Source organism: Centrocercus urophasianus, unplaced genomic scaffold, assembly GCF_019232065.1.
Source record: "Centrocercus urophasianus isolate 14NV4802_14NV808 unplaced genomic scaffold, USGS_Curo_1.0 seq_27, whole genome shotgun sequence".
In the NCBI taxonomy this organism is placed as follows: Eukaryota; Metazoa; Chordata; class Aves; order Galliformes; family Phasianidae; genus Centrocercus; species Centrocercus urophasianus.
In genome coordinates this window covers 4,570,668-4,592,256 of record NW_024884833.1, presented here as the reverse complement: position 1 = coordinate 4,592,256, position 21,589 = coordinate 4,570,668, and the positions used below count along the sequence as shown (strand labels likewise).

At 35.7% G+C, this 21,589-nt stretch overlaps 1 protein-coding gene across 6 annotated transcripts in view; it reads right to left on the bottom strand.

The window, feature by feature from the left end:
* Positions 1–21,589, bottom strand: part of CCDC171 (coiled-coil domain containing 171) — a 186,611-nt gene that overhangs the window by 125,818 nt on the left and 39,204 nt on the right. For all 6 annotated transcript variants that reach the window (XR_006170278.1, XR_006170279.1, XM_042826746.1 and 3 more), the window contains exons 10-13: positions 11,411–11,513; positions 6,599–6,702; positions 3,751–3,840; positions 1,705–1,905 (exon numbers count right to left, since the gene is read on the bottom strand). Coding sequence is in view for 4 of the 6 variants with exons in the window: in XM_042826746.1 (XP_042682680.1) it covers positions 1,705–1,905; positions 3,751–3,840; positions 6,599–6,702; positions 11,411–11,513 (498 nt within the window). In the remaining 2 variants the exon portion in view is untranslated. The remainder of the gene's footprint in view (positions 1–1,704; positions 1,906–3,750; positions 3,841–6,598; positions 6,703–11,410; positions 11,514–21,589) is intronic.

The window sequence follows — 21,589 nt, the reverse complement described above, 5'->3', positions numbered from 1 at the left end:
TTGTACAACATCTGTATGATTAGAAATACCATATAAATACAGAAAACCCAATTTTGCAGTGCTCAAAACCAATGCAACCTGACACTGCTATCAGTAGTGCTATCAGTAACATAAATGATGAAATTGCATTTAACACTTCCAGGTACATTCAAGCCATACTTACCTCCAATACCTGCAAAGCACACAGAAAGCAGTCTCATAGCTGAGCAGCACAAAACGCTGTTCAAACAACTGAGACTACAATCATACAAAAATTTCTTTTGTGTGAAATGTGTACAATCAAATAGCTAGACAAAGCAGGCTTACAGCTTCATCAGTAAAATTTCACAACCCACATCTCTCTCATTTATACTGATTTTAGTCAGTGGTATAATAAATTGGTATGTTACAAATCCTCCTTAGAAACAAAAGCAGGCAATGGAAATTCCAGACTTCATCCTTTTAGTACATATATGCAACTTAGCAGCCTTCATTAAGAAAATGACAGAAAGCTGTACCTCAATAGCCACAAGAAATAGAGCCCTTATTCAAAGTCAATAAACCAGTGGAAAGGTTCCCATTGTTTTCCAGAGGCTCTGGATGAGGCTTTAAATCAAGGAATTGCGGACAACTAAGTTGAGAGACTATGTTTTTTCTGACTCTTTCACTGCATTTCAGTGCATTTTCTCACAATTATTTCATGGTGTTTTAGGCCAAGGGAAAAAAAAAAAAAAAAAGTAAAGTAGTTTAGTTTGTTCTAACTTTATTTCTGGCAGATCTTTTCATTCCCAAGGAAACTGCAGTGTGCCATCATCACTGCATTTTTGCTAGAGCTGTGATAAACCAAGGATGATAATTATACATTTGGCATGAAAATAAGGGATCCCAAGACCTCAAATCAATTCACACATGTTGAATGCAACCACAGTTCAGTAGACATGCTGACTTTACAATATAACCAGGCTTCTAGTTTCCTTCACTTTAATCATTATCTGATGTGTATAACAATTCCAGCTGCTTCATGTGGACACTATTTAAATACCAGACTGCTAGGGAGGTGGAAAGAATGTTTCCTTTTTACTCAAACTGGCATGCACATTTAAATTTGTGGAAGTAATGAGCTCAATATGGACAAGAATGATAAAAAAAATCACTGCTATTGCTAGTACAGAACTACTTTACAGGGTGAAAGAAAGCAAGAAAATCAACATCTATAAAGAGACAGAGAAAAAAGTCCTGAAATAAAAAGTTTTGAAGCAATTCCCACTTACAGTACACCACAACAAGCTAATAGGTTGCAAAGAAGAATTTTCAGGTCAGGCAGGCAAAATTTCACATTTCCTAACTATTAATTGCTACGTGAATCAGTAATTAACAACACGTGAAGACAACACTACCGTATGTTCCAGTGTATAGAATATTTCTGCTGACTTTCAAGCTGAAAGAAAAATTAATGCTCACCAGGTATAGCTGTTTAAATAAACTCAGTTGTTCAAAAATTCAAAATACCAGAAGAATTAAGATATTAGTTCCAACACAGATGGAAGGAGAAAGAACGTATCCTCAGATCTTGTAGATATTAAATACGTATTTCAGAATATGTATCTTAAAATCATATTTTTGGGGTAAATCTGTTAAGTCTAAAAGTAACCATCTGATGTATGTAAATGTATAAAGTGAGATTAAATAAAGACTTTTTGACAGTCGTCTTGTCTCTGGTAATACCTCCATATCCTTCTGGTAAGCCCTGGTAAGCTTCTGGATTTCATTTTCAGATTCTGCGGCACGTACTTTCTCCTCCTCCCAGCGCTGCTGCACATTCTGTAGTTCCATTTGTAAAGTTCCTATTAAAGCTGTTCTGTCTGCACACTCAGTATGCAGATGATTTAACTCTTTATTGGCATCGGCCAGCTTATCCCGTGCTTCCTGCAGAACAGAGGCACAGAACAGAAATGCTGGTAAGAACTTTGCTCCATGAAATGCCACATTACTCCAGAGCTCTGCAGCTGAAGGCTCTAGGCTCACATCTCCCTATCTGCATCTTGCTACTAACAGCCTTTTCAAAGTTGACATAACTGTGAACTGGACAACATCAGAAATGTATCTCTGAAAGTCAAAAGCACCACGGTATGACAAAATTTCCTTCTGAACTCAGAATCCAGTTTCTCTTTCCAAACGAGAATACAAAAATCACGAACATAAATTATCCTCAGCAGAGTGGACTGCTCTTAAAGACACTGAAAAGACACATTACTTTCCTAAGTTAATCTCTGATCCATTACAGTCACCTTGGTGGACAACATGAACAGCTACTGTGCACAATGTACTCTTTATGGTATGGAAAGATAATAACAATTTGAGGAGTCCCTTTGGAGGTGTGACCATGAAAACAAACTATTTAACAGAAATGGTTACAAGTACTTTCATGTTACCAAGACCAAACTCATAAACAAACAATTTTTTAAATTATGCCTTTTAGGGTCACAGATTGCTGACATGGAGTGAGTAAATACACGTGCTTGTCGTTCCTATAAGCACTGGACTTCTGGAACTGCCACAGGTTGTTAAAACACTGCTTTTCTTAAACGAAATGGAAGCACTGTTTATTTTCTATAAGACCATAGTTGATTATACAGAAAATATAAAAGACAATTCCTTAGACAACGTCAACTTTTCTTCTTAATGAGAATATTTAAAGATGAAAGCATTGGCAAATTTCTAACAAATATTTATTGAATTTTATTACCAATGACTTAAAGAAATTTTTGTACTGTATACAAAGCATGCTCATTTTTTTTTTTCAGGAAGAATACACATATCTATTGCAAAACATCAGGAAAAAATAAAGCACCTAAGATTTTAAAATAACTTATAACAGAAGAAGTAGTCTTATGTGTCCTCAACATAAATTAACTAGTAAAGAAAGAACCAATTAGAAGAGATCGTGTCCAAATATAAACTAATATAAGATTCAGTGTACGTTGCAGAAATATCTGCAACTAAACTGATCTGATAAAACAGAATGTCCCCAGCAAAAGAATCTGAGCAACATTGGGAGTAAAGACATTTTATTTTGGCAATAATATAATATACTATCAACTGGGAGATTGAATTTAACCACAACCCCAAGACTTCCTCAGTCCCTTGGCCACTGGTGTAACCAGACAGGAGTTCCACAAAAGTGGTATGTCAGCCAAAAACAGAAACAAAGAACAAACAAGCAAACAAACAAAAAAATATCCTAATTCAGAAAGTAAAGAGAAGAGTTATTAAGTTCTGAAGCATTTTTAGCAGTTCCCAGGTACATCTTACTATAAGCAACTTTGTACTGTGCATTAACTTGATACCTAATACCTATATTAACGTCTGATACAAAAATTGGAGAAGGACATCCTAAATAAAATGTTCTTTCATGCGTGCAGAGGTAATTAAATAATTCTTTTCATTTTAGATCTCTTCAGAAAGTAGATACAGTTAGTTAAGAAAAAAAATACTGACACTCATTTCAATATAAATCAATACTTTACAAATTATAAAAAAATATTTCAAATCATTTCAGAAGTGAAATGACTGGAATGCTCAGTTGCAGAGACTCAGGTTGTGACTAGGATAAGGCAGCATGACTTCAAACTAGCTTGCTAGGTAATTAGTCTGCTTAACAGAACACAAAGATATAGAGACTTATTCTGATAAAACAAAAAGATAACTTAAATCTAGAAGGATACTAATTGCAGAACTTTTAAATTCAATGTTAAGTTCATTAAACCATACCTTAAGGTCTTGACTTAAAACATACATCTTGTCTTTGGATATCTCAAGCTCTTTTGCTGTGTTTTCACACAAAGTGTTCATTTTCTTAAGCTGTGAAAAACATGAAGATCAAGAAGACTTTTAGAGAAAAGCAACATAGTAACTTTAATACAAAGGAAGAATTATTTATAATAAACTTCTTTTCAATTCCTTTGACGATATTTACGCTTTCTACAACCTAAATAATGTGCCATTAAAAAAGAACCAAAGCTATTTTACAGTTATTAAAGATAAATAGTAGTGGTTAAAATCCCAAACTGAGCTCAGTATTAACTTTCCCATCTCAAAACATCTGACAAAAAACAAAGACTCTGAAGTGTGCCTGAAATGTAATACATTTAGATTATGATTTAGGGAGTAGTTTCAGAAAACAAGTTTTCAAAGTCAGTGGCCTTCTGTGGAAGGTGTCCATGTAGAGAGTAGCCTCCACTTTTACTAAGGGCAGCATAGCACTCACACAACCTGAAGAAGTAGCAATGTTCTCAAGAGAGGTACGATAAGACGTAACCTATCTTAGAGGTAGGTCGTGACCAGCATGTATACCAGCTTCATTTTTCACTTTCAGAGACATCACTACAATCTGTGTTACAGAGTGGTTAATAATAAGTATGTCTGAAATTAAGCACCAAATACATAGCTACTATAGTAAAGGTTATTCCTCACAGCTGAGCACTCAAAAGCAACTCGAAAGTCAAATATCCCATTCGCAAAATTCACTAATTATTCTGGAGCCTATATTTTTGTTCCCTCTCAGGTAAGTAGACCTGGCAAAAAAAGTAAGGAAATAACTGCAGTACATTACAGAATGCAGTAATTTTATTGGTTTAGTAGCCCTTTCTCTCTTTCCAAACCTATTCTAACCTGTATACTATACAAAAAGTCAAAAGCTTATGTTCTGTCAAAACCAAAACGTGTACACCTTTCAGTCACACAACCAAAGTAGACCATTTAATCTAACATTTAGCACACTAAGCTAAATGTGACAAATGCCAAGTCTATCAGCAGATTACACATGTACACACATATGTAAATGTATATTAATAATTTCATCGATATACGTGATCATGTTGGAAGCCTCACTATAAAAATAACTGCTCCACAATTCTTCTAAACTAAACCCTAAGTGGTGTGTAATAAAACACCCTATTTTATTGCACAATGCCCTCTATCGTCCCTCTTAGTTTTACTGTATTATAGGGAACAGTTTTTTTACTAAACATATCCGACATGCAAGAAGCCAAAAGCACTGTTATCCGTGCAGGCAGGGACAATGAAAAAGGGCAGAGCTCTGCCCTTTCTGTGCACAATGAAGGTGCTCAGTGATCTCTGGCTCCGTATGACAACTTCAGGGTCAGTCACACGCAGTCCTACTGGGAAGTTTTGTGGCAGGTCATCAGTTGGTCCTGCTCTGCTTGTGATTTATTTTCCTTGACAGTTCATTCTTCTTTCTGTCAGAATACTCACTTTGCTTTCTTAGCAGCCACCCCCTTGGTCTCCCCACTGCTGTCTCTGGCACAGTTTCACAACAAAGCACATCACTAAGCCAAAGCCTGCTGAGTCGACTTTTCAACTGTGCTGCATATCACGTGACATTCCTCCTCCCAAATAACACTTCGCTGTGGGTAATATGTTCCTAGTTACTCTGCAGCTCCCAGACTTGGGTCTCAGAAGACTTTCATAATGACTATACACGCCAGTTCTCTTATCTCACTGGGAGAGACCTAACTGTGCTTGCTGTTTACTAAAGTGTAATTGTTTCCATGGTTACTTATTTTTGCACCCATTGAACAAACTCAACGGTTTTCCAGGCTGCTAGGCTTTTTCCAATAAGAGGGGTGAAGATGATACAGTTCTGTTTTCAACATTATGAAGGCACAGCAAGGCTGTGTATGTGTAAAGACAAAAGATGAAACTTAGGAATGAAAAATCACTACTGGCATTTTTACAGTCTTACTGCACTTTTATCATCCGTACTTGCTAACTTAATCCAAAGATAAGTTATTTACAATTTTGTACAAAAAAGCTTTAGAAGAGTGTATTTAACTTCTCTCTGCAACCTTTAAAGCCACAAATTCATAAAACATTTAAACCCAAGAGGATTAATTTAATTACATTAGCAATACAAATGAGAAAATAAATGCAAGATTGTGACTTTTCAGACAGTGAAATAAAAGGTCAGCAGAATTCTATCAAAAGCATTCCTTTTTTTTTTTTTTTTTATCAAAGATAAGACTCACAAAACTGAAATGTATCAATTGTCATCTTAGATATCCTAATGAAATTACTGCCAAGGTATCAAGTTTACTTGAAAAGACTGCTGGAAATCACCAAAAACGAGAGACTTCATAATAAACTCACTAATCTCAGCAAAGTATGCCACTTCCAAAATATACAACAGGGTGCATATTTGCATATCTGATATCAAAGACTGTTGAGGCTCAAGTGGCATTCACTGTTATTATGTAATACACAGCCCATCAAACTCTTACACTCTCTTTTAGCCGAAATTAGAGATTCAGAAGAACTATTTCCATGCCTGTTTATTAAAAATAATAAGCTCAACACATTAAAAAAAAAAAAAACACAAAAAAAAGGAAAAAAAAAGACACTCTTCTTCCCCTTCCTCCCAAATGTAAGTGAAACTTCACTGTAAGGCAAGCTTAGAGAAACAGTAGTGACAGAGACTATTTCTTTTAGTATATGTGAAGCTGTCAGCATTTCCTCTCTTCTGACCTTTGTTACAAGCAAAGCACATGTACTGCTGCAGGCCGAAGGCAATAGGTATAGAGCCAAACAGTGCAAGTGTTACCTCATTAGATGTGTCTTCCAGCTTGTTCTGGTAAGCTGTCAAGGTACACCTCAAAGTCTCAAGGACAGAGAGGCTTGAAGGTTTATCTTTGTCCTTATGAGAGCCTAAAGAAAAATACAGAATGAAAATTAAGCCCATAAAGCCATAAAGAAAAAACTACTCACACAGATGAGAGGTATTAAAATTAGTTAGGGTTTCAATTACAATACAAAACACTGAACAGCAGCCTTGTTGTCCACAGGAGATAAAACTGGATGGTCACACTTTCATAATAAATACAGCTGAAAGACATTTGTATAAAAGCTTTAATGCAAAACACAGAACTGTAAATTCTGAGTTATATTTTTACTTAATGTATTTGTTATGCAGTCTCACATACAAGTTCTACAGTGGTCAAATCTCTGTTATTCAGTCATACCAACCAGCATTAAAACCGCACAATAACACAGCCTGAAAAACATGTTGCCTGAAAGTTAAGAACATTACACTTTTCTTGACATCACTCCACTGTTGCTACTAAGCATGTAAATTATAATGTAGTACATCATTTACTCAAAGCTTTACTGAGCCAAAGATCACACAAGCGTTAAGCTTGGACAAATCTTAAAAACCTTTTAAATGATTTTCATTCCAAAGGAAAAAATAATATATATATATATATCATCTGTCTGCAGAGTCCTTCATAATGTTTCAATTATAAATCTTCACGTTGATACATCGCACAACTACACTTACTTATTCAACCTTTAGACAGAGAATTCTGATCTGGTGGCCTCAATTAGGACTTACAAACAAGTTTGAACATCCCAAAACCTGTAGTACAGTGTGCTAAGAAAGCAAAACAACACAGCTCTGATAAAGAGATGACATAACAGGATGTCAGCTGATATTAAAATTCTATGAACAAACTTCCCCATTTTTTACTGGCACTACAGCAAAACAGCAGATTATTGACAAATTCCTCTTCTTAGATTTGTTAATATTAATATGCAACACTTACAAACCTATTTTGTAACAGATAGTAATATATTTTCTTCAAGCTTTAAAGTTAAGGATGCACAGGTTACCCACTGTAGGAACATTTTGCAGTGATCCTAATGCACAGAAAAAAAAAAGAAAAAAAGTACTGTTCTTCCATACTTCTATCTCCAATGAATCTGTAATGCACAATTATCATCAATTTAAAATAATACCTATTAAGTCAATCTAGGGGTTGCCTCTCACTCTATTTTCAGTTAGCTCTTCAAATAATGTATCTGAAGTCCAAACCTGTAATGATATCCTTGAAACTTACTTTTCCACTACCTTAATTTATCCAAGGTGGCTCATAAAGTCAAACTGGGCACTGAACTCCAAGTTTTTTTCTTGTGTCAGTCACAGTCCTCCATAAAATTCTGTCAGTCAGAGAAGGTGTCCTTACAGATTTAAAAGTTGTTGGATACCTTTTTTTTTTAATTTTAAGAATACTATGGCTAGTGTTTCCAAATGATATATTACTCCATGTATTATACAAAAATGATTTATCCTGCAGATTACATATAACACACCATTGCTATCTACACATACATGCAAGTAAGAAAGCCAATGACCTTCCTGAAATTTTAATTATGGGCTTATTTCCCAGCCCTTTAACACAAAGAAGCATAGAATATGTCTGAGTACCATTCAGATGGAACACTAACATTTCCTTCTAGCCAGCCACTACTGTCAAAGTCACACCTCGAAAAACAAATCAAGATTTGTAAATTTTATTTCAGTCATGGGAGCAAGGTCTGCTCTAAAGCATAAAAGTGAATATAGAAAGAATGCATATCTCAAGCACAGAATGCTCCTCTGTAGTGTCAAGTACCTTCAGCAGACAGGTACTTACTGCAGCTTCTAAAGGTCTACAGAGTCAGGGAAAAGCCAGATCTTTTCAGTGGAAGTCCCTAAACCAAAACTGAGTTAACAAAATGTTAATTTAAAATCTACATGAAAACAAACATAAAATGTTTTGTCACCATAGCTAAAGCAAGGAATGCCCAGGACTCCAGTCCTGCTGTCTCAAGACTTCTTTCTATTACCCATTGTAGGAACATTTTGCACCAATACTACTGCACAGAGAAAAAAAGAAAAAAGAAAAAAAAGAGAAGTATTATTCTTCTATATTTCTCACTCCAAAGACGCTGTAATACACAATTATCATCAATTTAATACTCATTAATTCAGTCCAGGGGTTGTCTTCCAACACACATTTTTCAACAAGCTCTCCAAATAATTTATCTTCATTTCTGAAGCCCCAAACTGCAATGCCGTCCCTGAAACATGTCTCTGAACTGTCTTAATTTACATAATAGCTGCCAAGAACAGACTTTTGCCAGTAAACTTTCTATCCTGACATTCCTTGCCTTTACTGAAACCCCGTTTTTTGGCAGCTCAGCCTGCCAACAGAAATACCAGATTCTACCTTCCTCCATTAGCTGAAAGCAAGCCTACACTTCCAATACTGGCCAAAATTTGTCTGTTTCTATACAACTTTGCAAGAGACATGCAACATAATCCAAATGATATTATCTTACTGGCCTTCTTCAGCAATGAGGAATTAAAAAGCATTACTTGAAGCATTTGCCCAGTGAAATCTAAGAGTTTCAGGGAAGAATTTTGAGAAGATACCAGGTTCTATAGAATTCTGACAAGAGGTTAATAGGTGAGAATACTCTTACAGCCACTCCTTCAGACTTTCTACTGAGTCTAGAAGCTAACACTCCTACCTGTTCACAGTCAATTTACTTTCTTGTTTTCCCCAGATTAATTCAACTACTTTTTTTTTTCTTTCCCTGAAATTAAGACAAACTTCACCAAGCACAAGTCCTACGGTTGAATAATTACAATACATAACAAACTGAACAGGGACAAACTGTTATCATGCAAACTGGCCAGCAAGAGTAACAACACTGAAGAATGCTTATGAAGGTTATTTGAAAAGAGGAAGATGTAGGCTAATACTTCTTCTTTTGGGAATAAAAACGGAAAAGATAACTTTTTAAAATACTTTTTTCTTAATCTAACAAATATAAAGTCTCCTTTTCCTGTGTAGCTCAAAAAGCATCACAACTATCTGCGCTAAATGGTGAGACTGAACTCTTAATATTGACAGATTTTTAAGTAAAACTTTCAACCACTTGAGATGGAAGCTTAAAAAATGCAACAGAAAGAAGGAATTCCCAACAAACTGCTCATGTAGCACTAATTTCCCACTTCTGCCAACTGGACTATAGCAATTTATTGAAGATTTTCACTTTTACTGACAAGGCATTCTCATTTAAAATAGGACTTTTTTTTTAAATGAAATGAATTGTTACTTAATACATTCGTAAGTACAACACATTAGGGTAATAGTGTTAAAAATGCTTGCTAAAAATTTCACACCCTGAAGCGCAGCAAAACTGTAGAACAAATAGTCTAGTCAACAGTTCTCTTTAAATAAGCTCTTTCAAAGTTTACTCGAAACAACAAAGCAAATTAATATTGAAATTACCAAATCACGGTTAAGAGAGATCAAAACCGTTGTTTGGAAGGTTTATCACATGGGTGAGCAGAAAACCTACCCAGAAGACAATTACTGCTTTGGAACTATGCATTGGCTGCAGCATCCAGCTCCCTCCAGAACTGCAGAATCCCTTCTAGGCATGTGGAACTTTGCAAGAATGAGGAAAACAAAGTTTTGAAGAGCTTTTCAGTCTGACATATCTATGGTAAACCTACAGAACCTATAGGTATTACCCACAGGAATTACATTTGTAATTACAGAATAAATCTGTATCCAGTTTCCAAATGAAAGTTTTATAGACGATATGATGAAAGCAATTTATCACAAATGCAAGGCTAGGTCTTTGAGGATGAAAAGTCTTAGGTTTCTCTATTCCATTCTAACAGTACCATTCTAAGTTCTAAAAAAGATGCTTATATATATGTATATACACACATCCATCCTCAGATGTGCTACATCACCTTTTACACCTATTGCTGCTCAACAGTGCAGAAATCTATCATCACAATTTAAATAAAATAAATTCATTTGCCCTTTATGCAACTTTTTATCTATTTTGTCTTTTTTTTCCTAGTTTATTTGCTCCGGCAGTTGGAAGTTTTTCATGTCTAGCAGGAATTATATACATAAAATTATTTTTAGATAATTTAAAATAGAAAAAGTGTACAATTTCACTTAAAGAAATTAACACCTTCCACATTAAAATACAATTTCCTAGCCACCATTTTGAATGTTTAAGCACATGGCAGTTTGCTGACTGACAAACATTAACTTAAAATTCATTTAATGAGAACAGAAAAATATTTTTTGTTTTATATTAATCAAATGAACGCAAGACAATATTAGTGCAGAATCAACAATAAAAAGTATTGTGCTGTATCATGTGTCCTACACAACCTTTTTGAATATATGACCTTTATGTTGCTGAAGGTTGCCTCTGAATTTGGCTCAGTTCAGGCAAAACATCTGTTCCCTTTGCAGGTATACTGTAAGGACTTTTTTCTCAGTTGGATTTAGAGCACAGCAAGTGAGCCCTTTTCTGACCGATCACATATACCCCAGCATTTGTAAATCAAGCTCTGGGCTGACAACAGCAAGTCCACATTCCGTCACCCTTTCTCAGCTAGCAAGGCCATCTGACTGCTGTGAGAACTGCTCTTATCATGTCATCAAATCAAAGCATGTTGAGAAGAGGGAATGCAAGAGGCATCTGCAGAATTCCCACAATGTAGTGACTTTGGAACATTGACAGATGCATCTGTCATTTTATACCTTCAACTAACCTGCTGTCCGCTGGCCTGACATAGCAAAGCTGTCCAAGAGTAACTTCAGCTCCATCATGTTGTTTTCGTATGTCTCTGTTACAAAGACCTGGTGTTTCTTGGCCTTTATTTGACAGGAGATGCAAACAAGAGGGGAAAAAAGAAATCCATTATAATAGCAAAAGCATAAGCAGTACAGATCACAATATTCTTGTTGCCAATGAAATTTAAATTCATATTATATTTGTCACTCCTTTTCTTAAGTCAAGAGAGCTAATATCACCACAAATAATAACAGAGTTTTACGGAACCTTGAAATCTATTTAAAATAGAAGTATAAGCTCCAAATAGTGAAAACAAAAATAAAAAAATGATTGTATTTAAAACTAGTCTTAATCTTCTGCTGCCTTAAAAATATCCTAATGACTGCTAATTAACCGCTGTCCAACAATGAAAGCAATGAAATCTACCGCTATAACCTACAAGGACATCCAGAAAGACAACAAACTACTGGCAGACAGGCTAGAAATTCATTATTTGGCGCTCTGTCAAATCCCACACCTATTCTCATTGCAAATCTGTCTACTTCAGTTGTTAGTATCTTTCATGCTCGATAGTGATTTCTTCAGTCTCAAAAACTCTTCCTTATGGATGGAATATGAAGCAGCAGAGGTCATCAGTTTCTAGCTCTGAATTTTCTTAAAGAAAGCTTTGAAACTTGTACATTGTTCTTCAAACTAAGATACTGGATTTCCATTAAGTTTAACTGTACTATAGAGGAGTTTTTAATCAACACAATTTAAAGACTAACAAATCATTCTTTAGGTTTATATTTGATTTTAAAACGCAGCCTTCAAAGATTGTTATTACAGATGCATCCACAATTCTAGGCAAGACTAGCATCCTGTTGAGCGTACACGGTTTTGATTTCTCAACAAAATGCGTAATTTTAGAAGACTGTCTGTCCCACAGACATGATGTGATATATCTCAGGAGATTTTTAAAAAAAGAGGAAATTAGACTTAAATAATTGTTCATAATTAATTTCAGAATTTCATAATTCCGTAATGACAAAGATTAAGTTCAAAGACGTCTCACCACTCGTAATTATTATTTTATAAACTCTTAGAGCCCATTTTAGTAATTTCTACTTCTATGCGATTACAAAAGATCATCCTCCTTGTAGTGAGAAAAATCCTACCGTTTTCTACAATATCTATAAACTATTGCTTTAGTTATGCTTCACTGCACATGTAAAGACCCCATCAATTTCTTAAGTATGGAAAACATCCTTCCTCAGAGAACTGCAACATACTGATAGTATATAACTGGCAGGCAAAAAAAAAAAGAAAAAAAAAAAAAGACATGTATTTAATTCTCTGCAGTGTTCTTCACTACTGAGTTTAAATATTTCATAAATTTGCTTTACTCTTTCAATTTTAATTATATGTACTGTATATCAACTAATATATTATTCATATGTGTATTTCAATGTTAGGTTCCCTGTAGCATTTACACGCCTTTCCTTATGTGAGAATTTGTACTAGTGTTCAAAAAAAATTTCCAAACCACTTCCATATATTTAAAAAGTGAGGCTTTAATTCTTACTCTATAGAATTCTGTATGTAGAATGAGCTTGAATTTGCTAAAATCCAGTAAAAATAGTTTATAGGATGTGAATATATTAAATCCATTTACTCTCACACACTGATAACATCTGAAAGACTCACATGTTACAAATAAGATAATGTAACAACATGATCAGTATCATAATGAAATAAATATTCGTTTTACATGAACCACCACAGCACAGACAAGGTCAAACTCAGCCTTCCCAGAAAAAAAATCCTTTCCCATGGAAAAGTCAAACGCGAGAGTTCTTTTATTTTGTTTTGTTTTGTTTTTTCTTTTTCATTTTGGTTAACTTACCACAATTTAGGTAGAATATTGCAGTTTATTTAGTCTTCACTGCTTCTTTGTGCTTTATTTGTTAACTGCATTCATACTCTGTATGCCAATTTCAGTCTTTTACACCAGAACAAAGATCAAAGGGAAATCCTCAGACTAGCCAGTTTCTCCACACTTCAGCTGCAAAGAATTCAGTATACTTCCTACATCCCATTTTCACTCTCTTCCATTACTAGAAACTAAGAAAAATATTGTGAACTACAGTGTTGGAAATCCAGACACTGGTTAGGAGTCCAAAAAGGTCTGAACATATTGATCTAATCTCTTAAGTCCCACTGACAGGAACCTAGTAAGAATGCACAGAGTCATAAAATCATGGAATAATTTAAGCTGACAGGGTCTCCGGAGGTCGTCCAGTCCTTCTCCCCACTCAAAGCAGGGCCATGCTTGAAGTAAGGTTATGCTGTTCGGAGCAATGTCCAGGAAAGTTGTGAGTGTCCTCAAGGATGGAGATTCGACAACCCCTGCAGGCAATCTGTTTAAGTACATCAGAATCCTTGCTGAAGTTGTTTTTTTTGACTCCTCAGAGGTAATTAGAATTTCCCTTCCTAAAACTTCCGCTTCCTCCCACACTTGGCACGGCCCACTCCTAAAGAGAGTGGAATTCTCTATTCTACACAAGTTTCCATGCGATGGCATTCATGGCAGTAGCTGTAACTCCCTTAGATTTCCTTTCTTCAAGTGTGTCAAACACAGTGAGCATACATAACTCTACTTTGAAAAGGAAAATAGAGTCCACTAGAGTACACAAGTCAAACACAATCAATTGTAGCTGCTGAATAAAATGGCAGCTCCAATTCCAGAAGATGAGATTACTTCTCTGCTAGAACCTCCATCCATCACCCCATTTACATTACAAGATGTCATTCCTGTGTGAATGTTTCCTAGATTACCTCAAAAGGTAAATCAAATGACAGCTTGTTTCACAGCCCACTTCAATAGAAAGAGGTGAAAGAGCACTCACAAAATGTGTGCTTTTTGCTGACTTTGCTCGACTATACGATCATTTAGGTCAACCATTCTTCAGGTTGGAGATGATCCTTGAAAATAATCCTTTTAAAATCAAAGGCAACTGAAGACCTGTAAGGATGAACAAGGACCTCCTGACTACATTCAGACATACAAAGAGAGCACACAGGACGTGGAAGGAGAGACAGGTGACCTGGAAGGAAGATAGAGACACTGTCAAAGCGTAGAGGGATGAACTTAGGAAAGCCAAAATCTACCCAGAATTTAATCTACAAAGACAGTAGTAAACGTGCCTTCAAGTACATCAACAGTAAAAGGAAGAGTAGGCAAAACATGGCCCTGCTGCTTAAGTGGGAAAGGGATCTGATGATGAGGGCACAGAAAAGGCTTCCAAAATACCATCTTCACCACTGTCTTTAATGCTAAGTCTTGCCTTCATGAATCCCAGCTTCCTAAGACCAGTGGTAAACTCTGGACCAATAAGACTTAACCTCAGAAGGGGAAGACAAGGTTAAGAAACATCTGAACAATGATGGGATGCTCTCAGAAGTTCTGAGCTAGCAGGCCAACGTCATTGTCAAGCCACTCTAAATTCTTCAGAACACCATAGTGTACATACAGCAGAGTAGGATCCTGTCATGCAGTCTCTGGACATTATTCCAAGATTGATATTATCAGGAGTACTGTCTGCTTTATTTGCAGTTAGTTACAGGGATTTCTTATGCAATCCCGAAGTTTGCAAGAAAGCAAAGGACAAAAAAGATATGTGAGTAACTTAAGGTCAGCTGGTTTCACACTAATTCTTGAAAAACTGATGGAACAAATAATCCTGTAACCCAGTTTTGAATACATGAAGGGCAAAAAGGTGATCAGAAATATTAGAAAGTGGAATACTCACTTCGGTAATATGACAGCCTTTGACAATGAGCCATCTGTCTTGAAGGCAGAAAGGAGAGAGCAATTAAAGTTGTTTATCTTGACTTTCATAAGTCTTTATAGACACTGCCTCCCATAACATCCTCACAAGCAAACTATTTAAGTGGAGAGCGAGGTAGATTTAAAACTGGCTGAACTGTGGGACAACTGTGGAGGGCTGTAAGCAGCAGCATAAAGCCAATGGGGTCAGAATCCTAGCAGATGTTTAACATCTTCATTGATGACTGGGATAATTGTCAGAGAGCTCTCTCAGTAAGTTTTCAGGTAGAAAACTCAAAGGATTGACTGATTCACCAGATAGGTTGCACTACCCTTCAGAAAGACCTGAAAATAGTTGAGGAATGGGCCAACAGGAACTTCAGGAAGTTCAAAATCAAGAATTGCAAAGTCTTGCATCTGAGAAAGAATAAAGTCATGTAGGAGTTCAAGTAACTTGTAGAAAAAAGGAACTAAAATGCCATGAAACCGACAATGAAACAGCAATGTATGTTGAGGACAGAAAGTCAGTGATATCCTGGTCTATATTAGCAGCAGGTCAAGGATGGTGATGTTTCACATTCCGCTCAGTACTGCTAAGACACATCTGCAGTGCTGGATCCAGTTCTGGGCCCCTCAGTACAAGAGAGACATAGATTTATTGAAGTAAGTCTAACAAAGGGCCAAAGCTGATTAAATAAATCTGTTATATGAGGAGAAGCTGAGAGAGCTGGGGCTATTTAGCCTAAAGAAGAAAAGGCGCAGGGGAATTCAAGCAATGTCACTAAGTACCTGGCAAGAGCAAGTGAAGAGGGAGACAGACACTTCTTTGTGGTGCTCAGACACAGGACAAGAACCAATGAACATCAACTAAAATACAAGGAATTTCATATAAAACAAGAATAAAACATTTTTACTGTGACAATGGTCAAACACTAGAACACGCTGCCCAAAGACACTGTGGAGTTTCTATTCTTGTAGATATTCAAAATCCACCTGGACACCATCCTGAGCAGCCTGATTCACTCGACCCTGATCTGAACACTGAGTGCATTAGACAATCTCCAAAGGTGCATGCCAGCAACAATGACTCTGCAACTTTGTGTGATTATTCTGAAGGGAAGGTACCCTCAGGAAGAGATAAAAAGATAGTCTAGTTAGAGAAAATACCGTTTCCACTATCATATCTGATTTAAAGAAGCCTAATTACACTCAAAAAAAACACCCTAGAATTGGAAATTTTCCAAGCACATTAGAAGTATTTCCTCGTCCTCACAAACATTCTCTGCCTCTGAAAATATTCAGGATGAAAGGCTAGAAACCAAACAATATGGTGGTAAAGTTGTAATTCAGAAATCTAGAATAGATTCTGGATTGTAGTCCTTTCTCCAAGTCAGAAGGCTCTTAGTATGATAAAATGTCCCTTCAGAATAGAAGAGGTTCTGGCAGAAGAATGTGTTTCACCAAATATTGACATATGCATCGATCTGAAAACACAACTGCATTTTTCAAGAGACTAAATAGAAGCCAAACATTTTTCATTACCATTGGAAAAAAATCCAAGTGCTAGTTATTCTTATTTAAAGAAAACTGCAAGCACTGAATAAGTAATAGGAAAACTACTACTTACAAATTATTCCACTCACTGTCAGAATTACAGTTAATATTCCAGAAGCATTTGCATTTATCTGGACAATACCCTATTACCGTGATTGCGAAAGTATTCTCATTGATTACTAATCTTCTATCTTAGTATCATTACATAATCAGCTCCAGGAGCCAAGTCCCACTGATTTATTCAGTACTTTCCAAGAGTAAACAACAATGTTGAATGAAGTAAATATAAACCCTACTACATGCACTTCAGTAATAGCCCCTATGACTCGATTCTGAAAATGTGCATCTAAGAATAAACATGTAGGCAAGAGTTTGAGGTCCTTCCAAAATCACCTGAACAGAACTCCAGATCTATCGTACAGCAGAGTAGGATCCTGTCATGCAGTCTCTGGACATTATTCCAAGAGTGATATTCTCAGTACTGTCTGCCTTATTTGCAGCTAGTTACAGGGATTTCCTGTGCGATCCCACTGCACACAGACTAATTCAGCCCCTTAGTGTGCTGTCCAGGTCTCATCTGTTTACACTGGAACGTGTGTCAAAAGCCAGACACACCCACACAGCCACCGAGCAGCAGCATACGTGCAGCTACTCCTTGAAAAGACGTTAGGTAAATCATAGAATCACAAAGGTTGGAAAACATTTCTAAGATCATCTAGTCCCTCCATCAATCCATGCCTGCTAAGAGATACCACTCAGTGCCACATCTAGCCTTTTCTTTAAAATCTCCATGGGTGGTCACTCCACAGCTTCTCTGATCAGTCTGTTTTGATACTCCACCACTGTTTCTGAGAAGAAATTTTTCCTAATATCCAACCCGAGCATCCCCTGGAGCCACTTGAAGCCATTACCTTTCCTCCTAATGCTACTTATCTGGGAAGAAAGGCTGACTCCCACCTTGCTACAACCTTCTTTCAGGTTGCTCTATAAAGCAATCTGGTCTCCCCTGAGCTTCCTCTTCTCCAAGCTTTACAAAAGCATCAGAACATTTACCAAGCATGACCCTAAGGGAGCCAAAGGAAGGCAATGACAGAAATAGCTCCAAAAGACTGTTCCAAAAAGTCTTAACAAAACTTAGTTTTACTCAAGTGATAGTCTGTATTGCAGCACAGTTAAGTAATCAGGCATGACCTACAGTATTAAAATAATCCCCAATATCTATCTTCCTCTTTTTTGCTAATTTTTCATCAAGTTATCTAGCTATAAAATACTTCATCAATTTCCTTTGTTTTCTTATGTTAGCTAGAGTTTTTGAAAGTCTACAGAGGAGCCTTTAAGATGTGCCTAGTAAATTAAATCCAATTTTTCAAGAAATACAGTGTCTCAGATTGAATAACTTGAAATAAAAATAATCAAAAATGTTCAAATTTTAAACTTAAATTGTTTTAGTTTCCTACAAAGAACTCTGCAACAAGTTTTGGTTGGAGACAATTTTTTGGTTGTTTAAATCAGACAAAATTTCTCAAGAATTAACAACTTTAAAAGTACTCCTTAGGCATTTATCTTCAAACATTGGGACATCAATATGATTTATTAAACATTTATTTAAATAAGGACAACAGAAGTAGGAACACTCTTGCGCTGAGTTCCGGCAAGCAAAACAAGAATATAAAACAAGGTAACGCAACAGTAAAAATAAGGCAATATAACATTAAAAAATCACTAACACTCTTTGGGTTTTAGGTTTTGTTTTGAGCTTTTTGTTTTTTGTTTTTTTTTTAAACTTGCAACAAAAAACTCTATTCACAGTTAATTATCTAGATGAAATTCCACCTCTGCCTTTGAGTAGCAGAGTCTACTCCATAGAATTTGTAGTACAAATTTTTGCTCTATTCAATCAATACATAGAAAGCTACTATCAAAGAATAATTGCTACTGCCTATGTATATGAAATAGATTCTCTAACAATCCTGCCCTGACTTTCAGCTCATAATAGCTTACAAGACTACTACAGATGGCCTAAATATATACATCACATGATTGCACACAACTGAAAGATTTATATGCTGCAAGGCAAAAAAACCTCTGTACGTAATCTATTACCTTACTTATACGCTAATTATATAATTATTCTACTCCTGACAGTATCTATACAAAGGGGAGTAAATGAATACACAATACGTCCAGATTAAGGAAGTTTACCCGAAAAAAACACTATTCTTCATGACTGCAAATTCCCAATATGCACTCCTGTGAATTGCCAAGTTCCTCAAATTTCAATATACATTTCACATAAAATAATGGTTCAACATCTCCCTCTTGTCTGGTAAAAAGTATTAATATTCATCCACTACTAGGTGCCAGAAATGTAAATACCTCAAGTAAAATTAAAACCTATTCAAGACACCACTTAGTCTTTCAATGGCGCAGGATTACAGCTGGGACTGTTTCAATTTAAAACCAGCTCTGAATCACAATGCCCATTCTTCCAAATTCCTGTTCCTCAAGCTAAAATTTCTGAAAGCCCAAGCTGGAAATAATGACAAGCTTGAGACCAATTTCCTCAGTAAGAACACAATGGAAATCTTGAGAGCTTCCTCATGCTGAACATTCATAAGCAGTTTTGTTTGATACCAGCAGATTCTACCACATTTAATCCATGCAAATATCTGGTAAACTTCTATCACATGCTGATATCTAAAATTAAAAGCAGTGTAACTACTTTACTATACATTCAACTGAGTCATTAAAAGAAAGTTCTTTTTTGAAATAAAAAGTTTCCAAATAATGTATTTGATTCACGTGCAACTTTACTTCTCCAAAAACAAACAGCCTTCACTAATTGGTTATATTTCCCAAGACATTTTACAAACAAAAATATTAACTTGCATTATGGCAGTACAGTTAGAAACCAATATAAGATTACGAGCCTGAAGTGGAATGTCCATATTCAGGTTGTCTAACAGTAGTATAAAATACAGGAAAGTAATAAATAGATCAAGGAAGCAGAAAGGAAAATGAAGAAAGAGAACAGACTGGCATTTTCACACAATTTCAGTATGTGCCCGATAACACTACTTGACAAGCTATATATACTTACCTTTTGCCAGAGTGTTCTGCTTTTTTATTTTGGGAAAAATACAAAAATTTTTAAAAATAATTACAAAAAAAAAGCTGTCCAGACTGAATAAACACAACCACACACAGCCACTCCTGCTTCCCAAAAAAATACCTAGTCTCAGGAAAAATACAAAGTCATCCAAGGTGATAAAAACCTAGCCCCATAGGGTATCTCAAATACAACTCCACAAAAATTATGATTATTTTTATTACCTGCTCAAGATAGACTTCTGGTTTGAAATAATTCCAGTGTAACATCTCAAACGACTAGTTCTTTGCACAAGATACTTGCTTAATTGAGACACATTATTCTGCTTTTTATCTTTCTATAATGTAATGTTCATTTCAAAAGCATTATTTAAACACTTCAGTCATTACCAGAAACTTAGACCAGGCACAGAATTTGCTCTTTTTTTTTTTTTTTGTCAGATATAGCATCATATTGGAATCATATGATTCCAATATATGTAATATAATTCATGTCATTATGAATCATATTCATAATGGCACAAAACAAAAGCTTGTATCACAATGGTTGCTAGCAAGTGTCAAAAGGTTCCTGGTAGAAATATGTCATACTGAATTTGTGTTTTATGTATATGAATACATACCAGTCATTAGTGATAGTAGTTAGCGGATTTACTTGCTTTTCTATTTTCATATTGCTTTTGTGCCAGGCGATATGATTTCTCTAGGCCAGCAACTGTTTCTTACTATATTACTGCTTGTATGAAAGAAGCTGCTGAGATTTTCCCAAAATGAAGAAGGCTTTGTTTTTCATTTGGTTTTCAAACATATGTTATGAAACTGTTCAAGAACTGGGTATCAGAACAATGGAATAACTCCAACTAAAAAGGAAGAACCGTTTGATATCATGTGAAGCCAGTAATTAGCTATACGGCAAAATGTAAAATCACTGAATAAGTGAATGCTTTGCCATTCATACACTCTAATTTTGTAGTTACTGTAAAAATGGCCAACCAGTGTAAGTTTGAATGAGGAGACCAAATGCACCAAAACATTGAGAAGAGCTGGAGAAGGACTGACATACAAGAAATCTAAATACCTGGGCACAACATATCAGAGCAATTTTTAATTTATCTTTGCTGTATTACAGAACACAGAGGGATCATACTCTGCCAGAGGACAGAATAAGTTGATCCTAAGTACTTAATCAGATTTTATTTATAAACGTAGGCTATAGACCTCCATGGACTAATTCTTGTCTGAACTAAAGTATATGAATTTTACAGAAATCACACACAATATTGATTCACCATTCGTGATGGAGAATCCACAACCCTTCAGCAATTTTTACCACAAAAGGCAATTACAAGCTTCTTTTCCAATTCAATGCTATCTAATTTCCAATTTTCACTTATTTGGCTACCCATCGCCCAGGAAATTGCAATTATCAAGTGTACTTGTTCACCATGTTTTCATTTACAGACTGCAAACACATCACCCATTAAAACATCTTCACTTTTCATATTATCTGAACAGGAGATAGCAACGTGTCTACAGATCCTCTGAAGCAGACCTCTGCTCCTTTTCACTGGCATAACAGTATCTACCACCAAGGGGGAATCGACTACTTTTACCTTCCAAACTCAGCTCCAGGAGATGAAAAAACGAGAAATTTGCAGTCCAGTACTAAAACACAGTTTATATTTA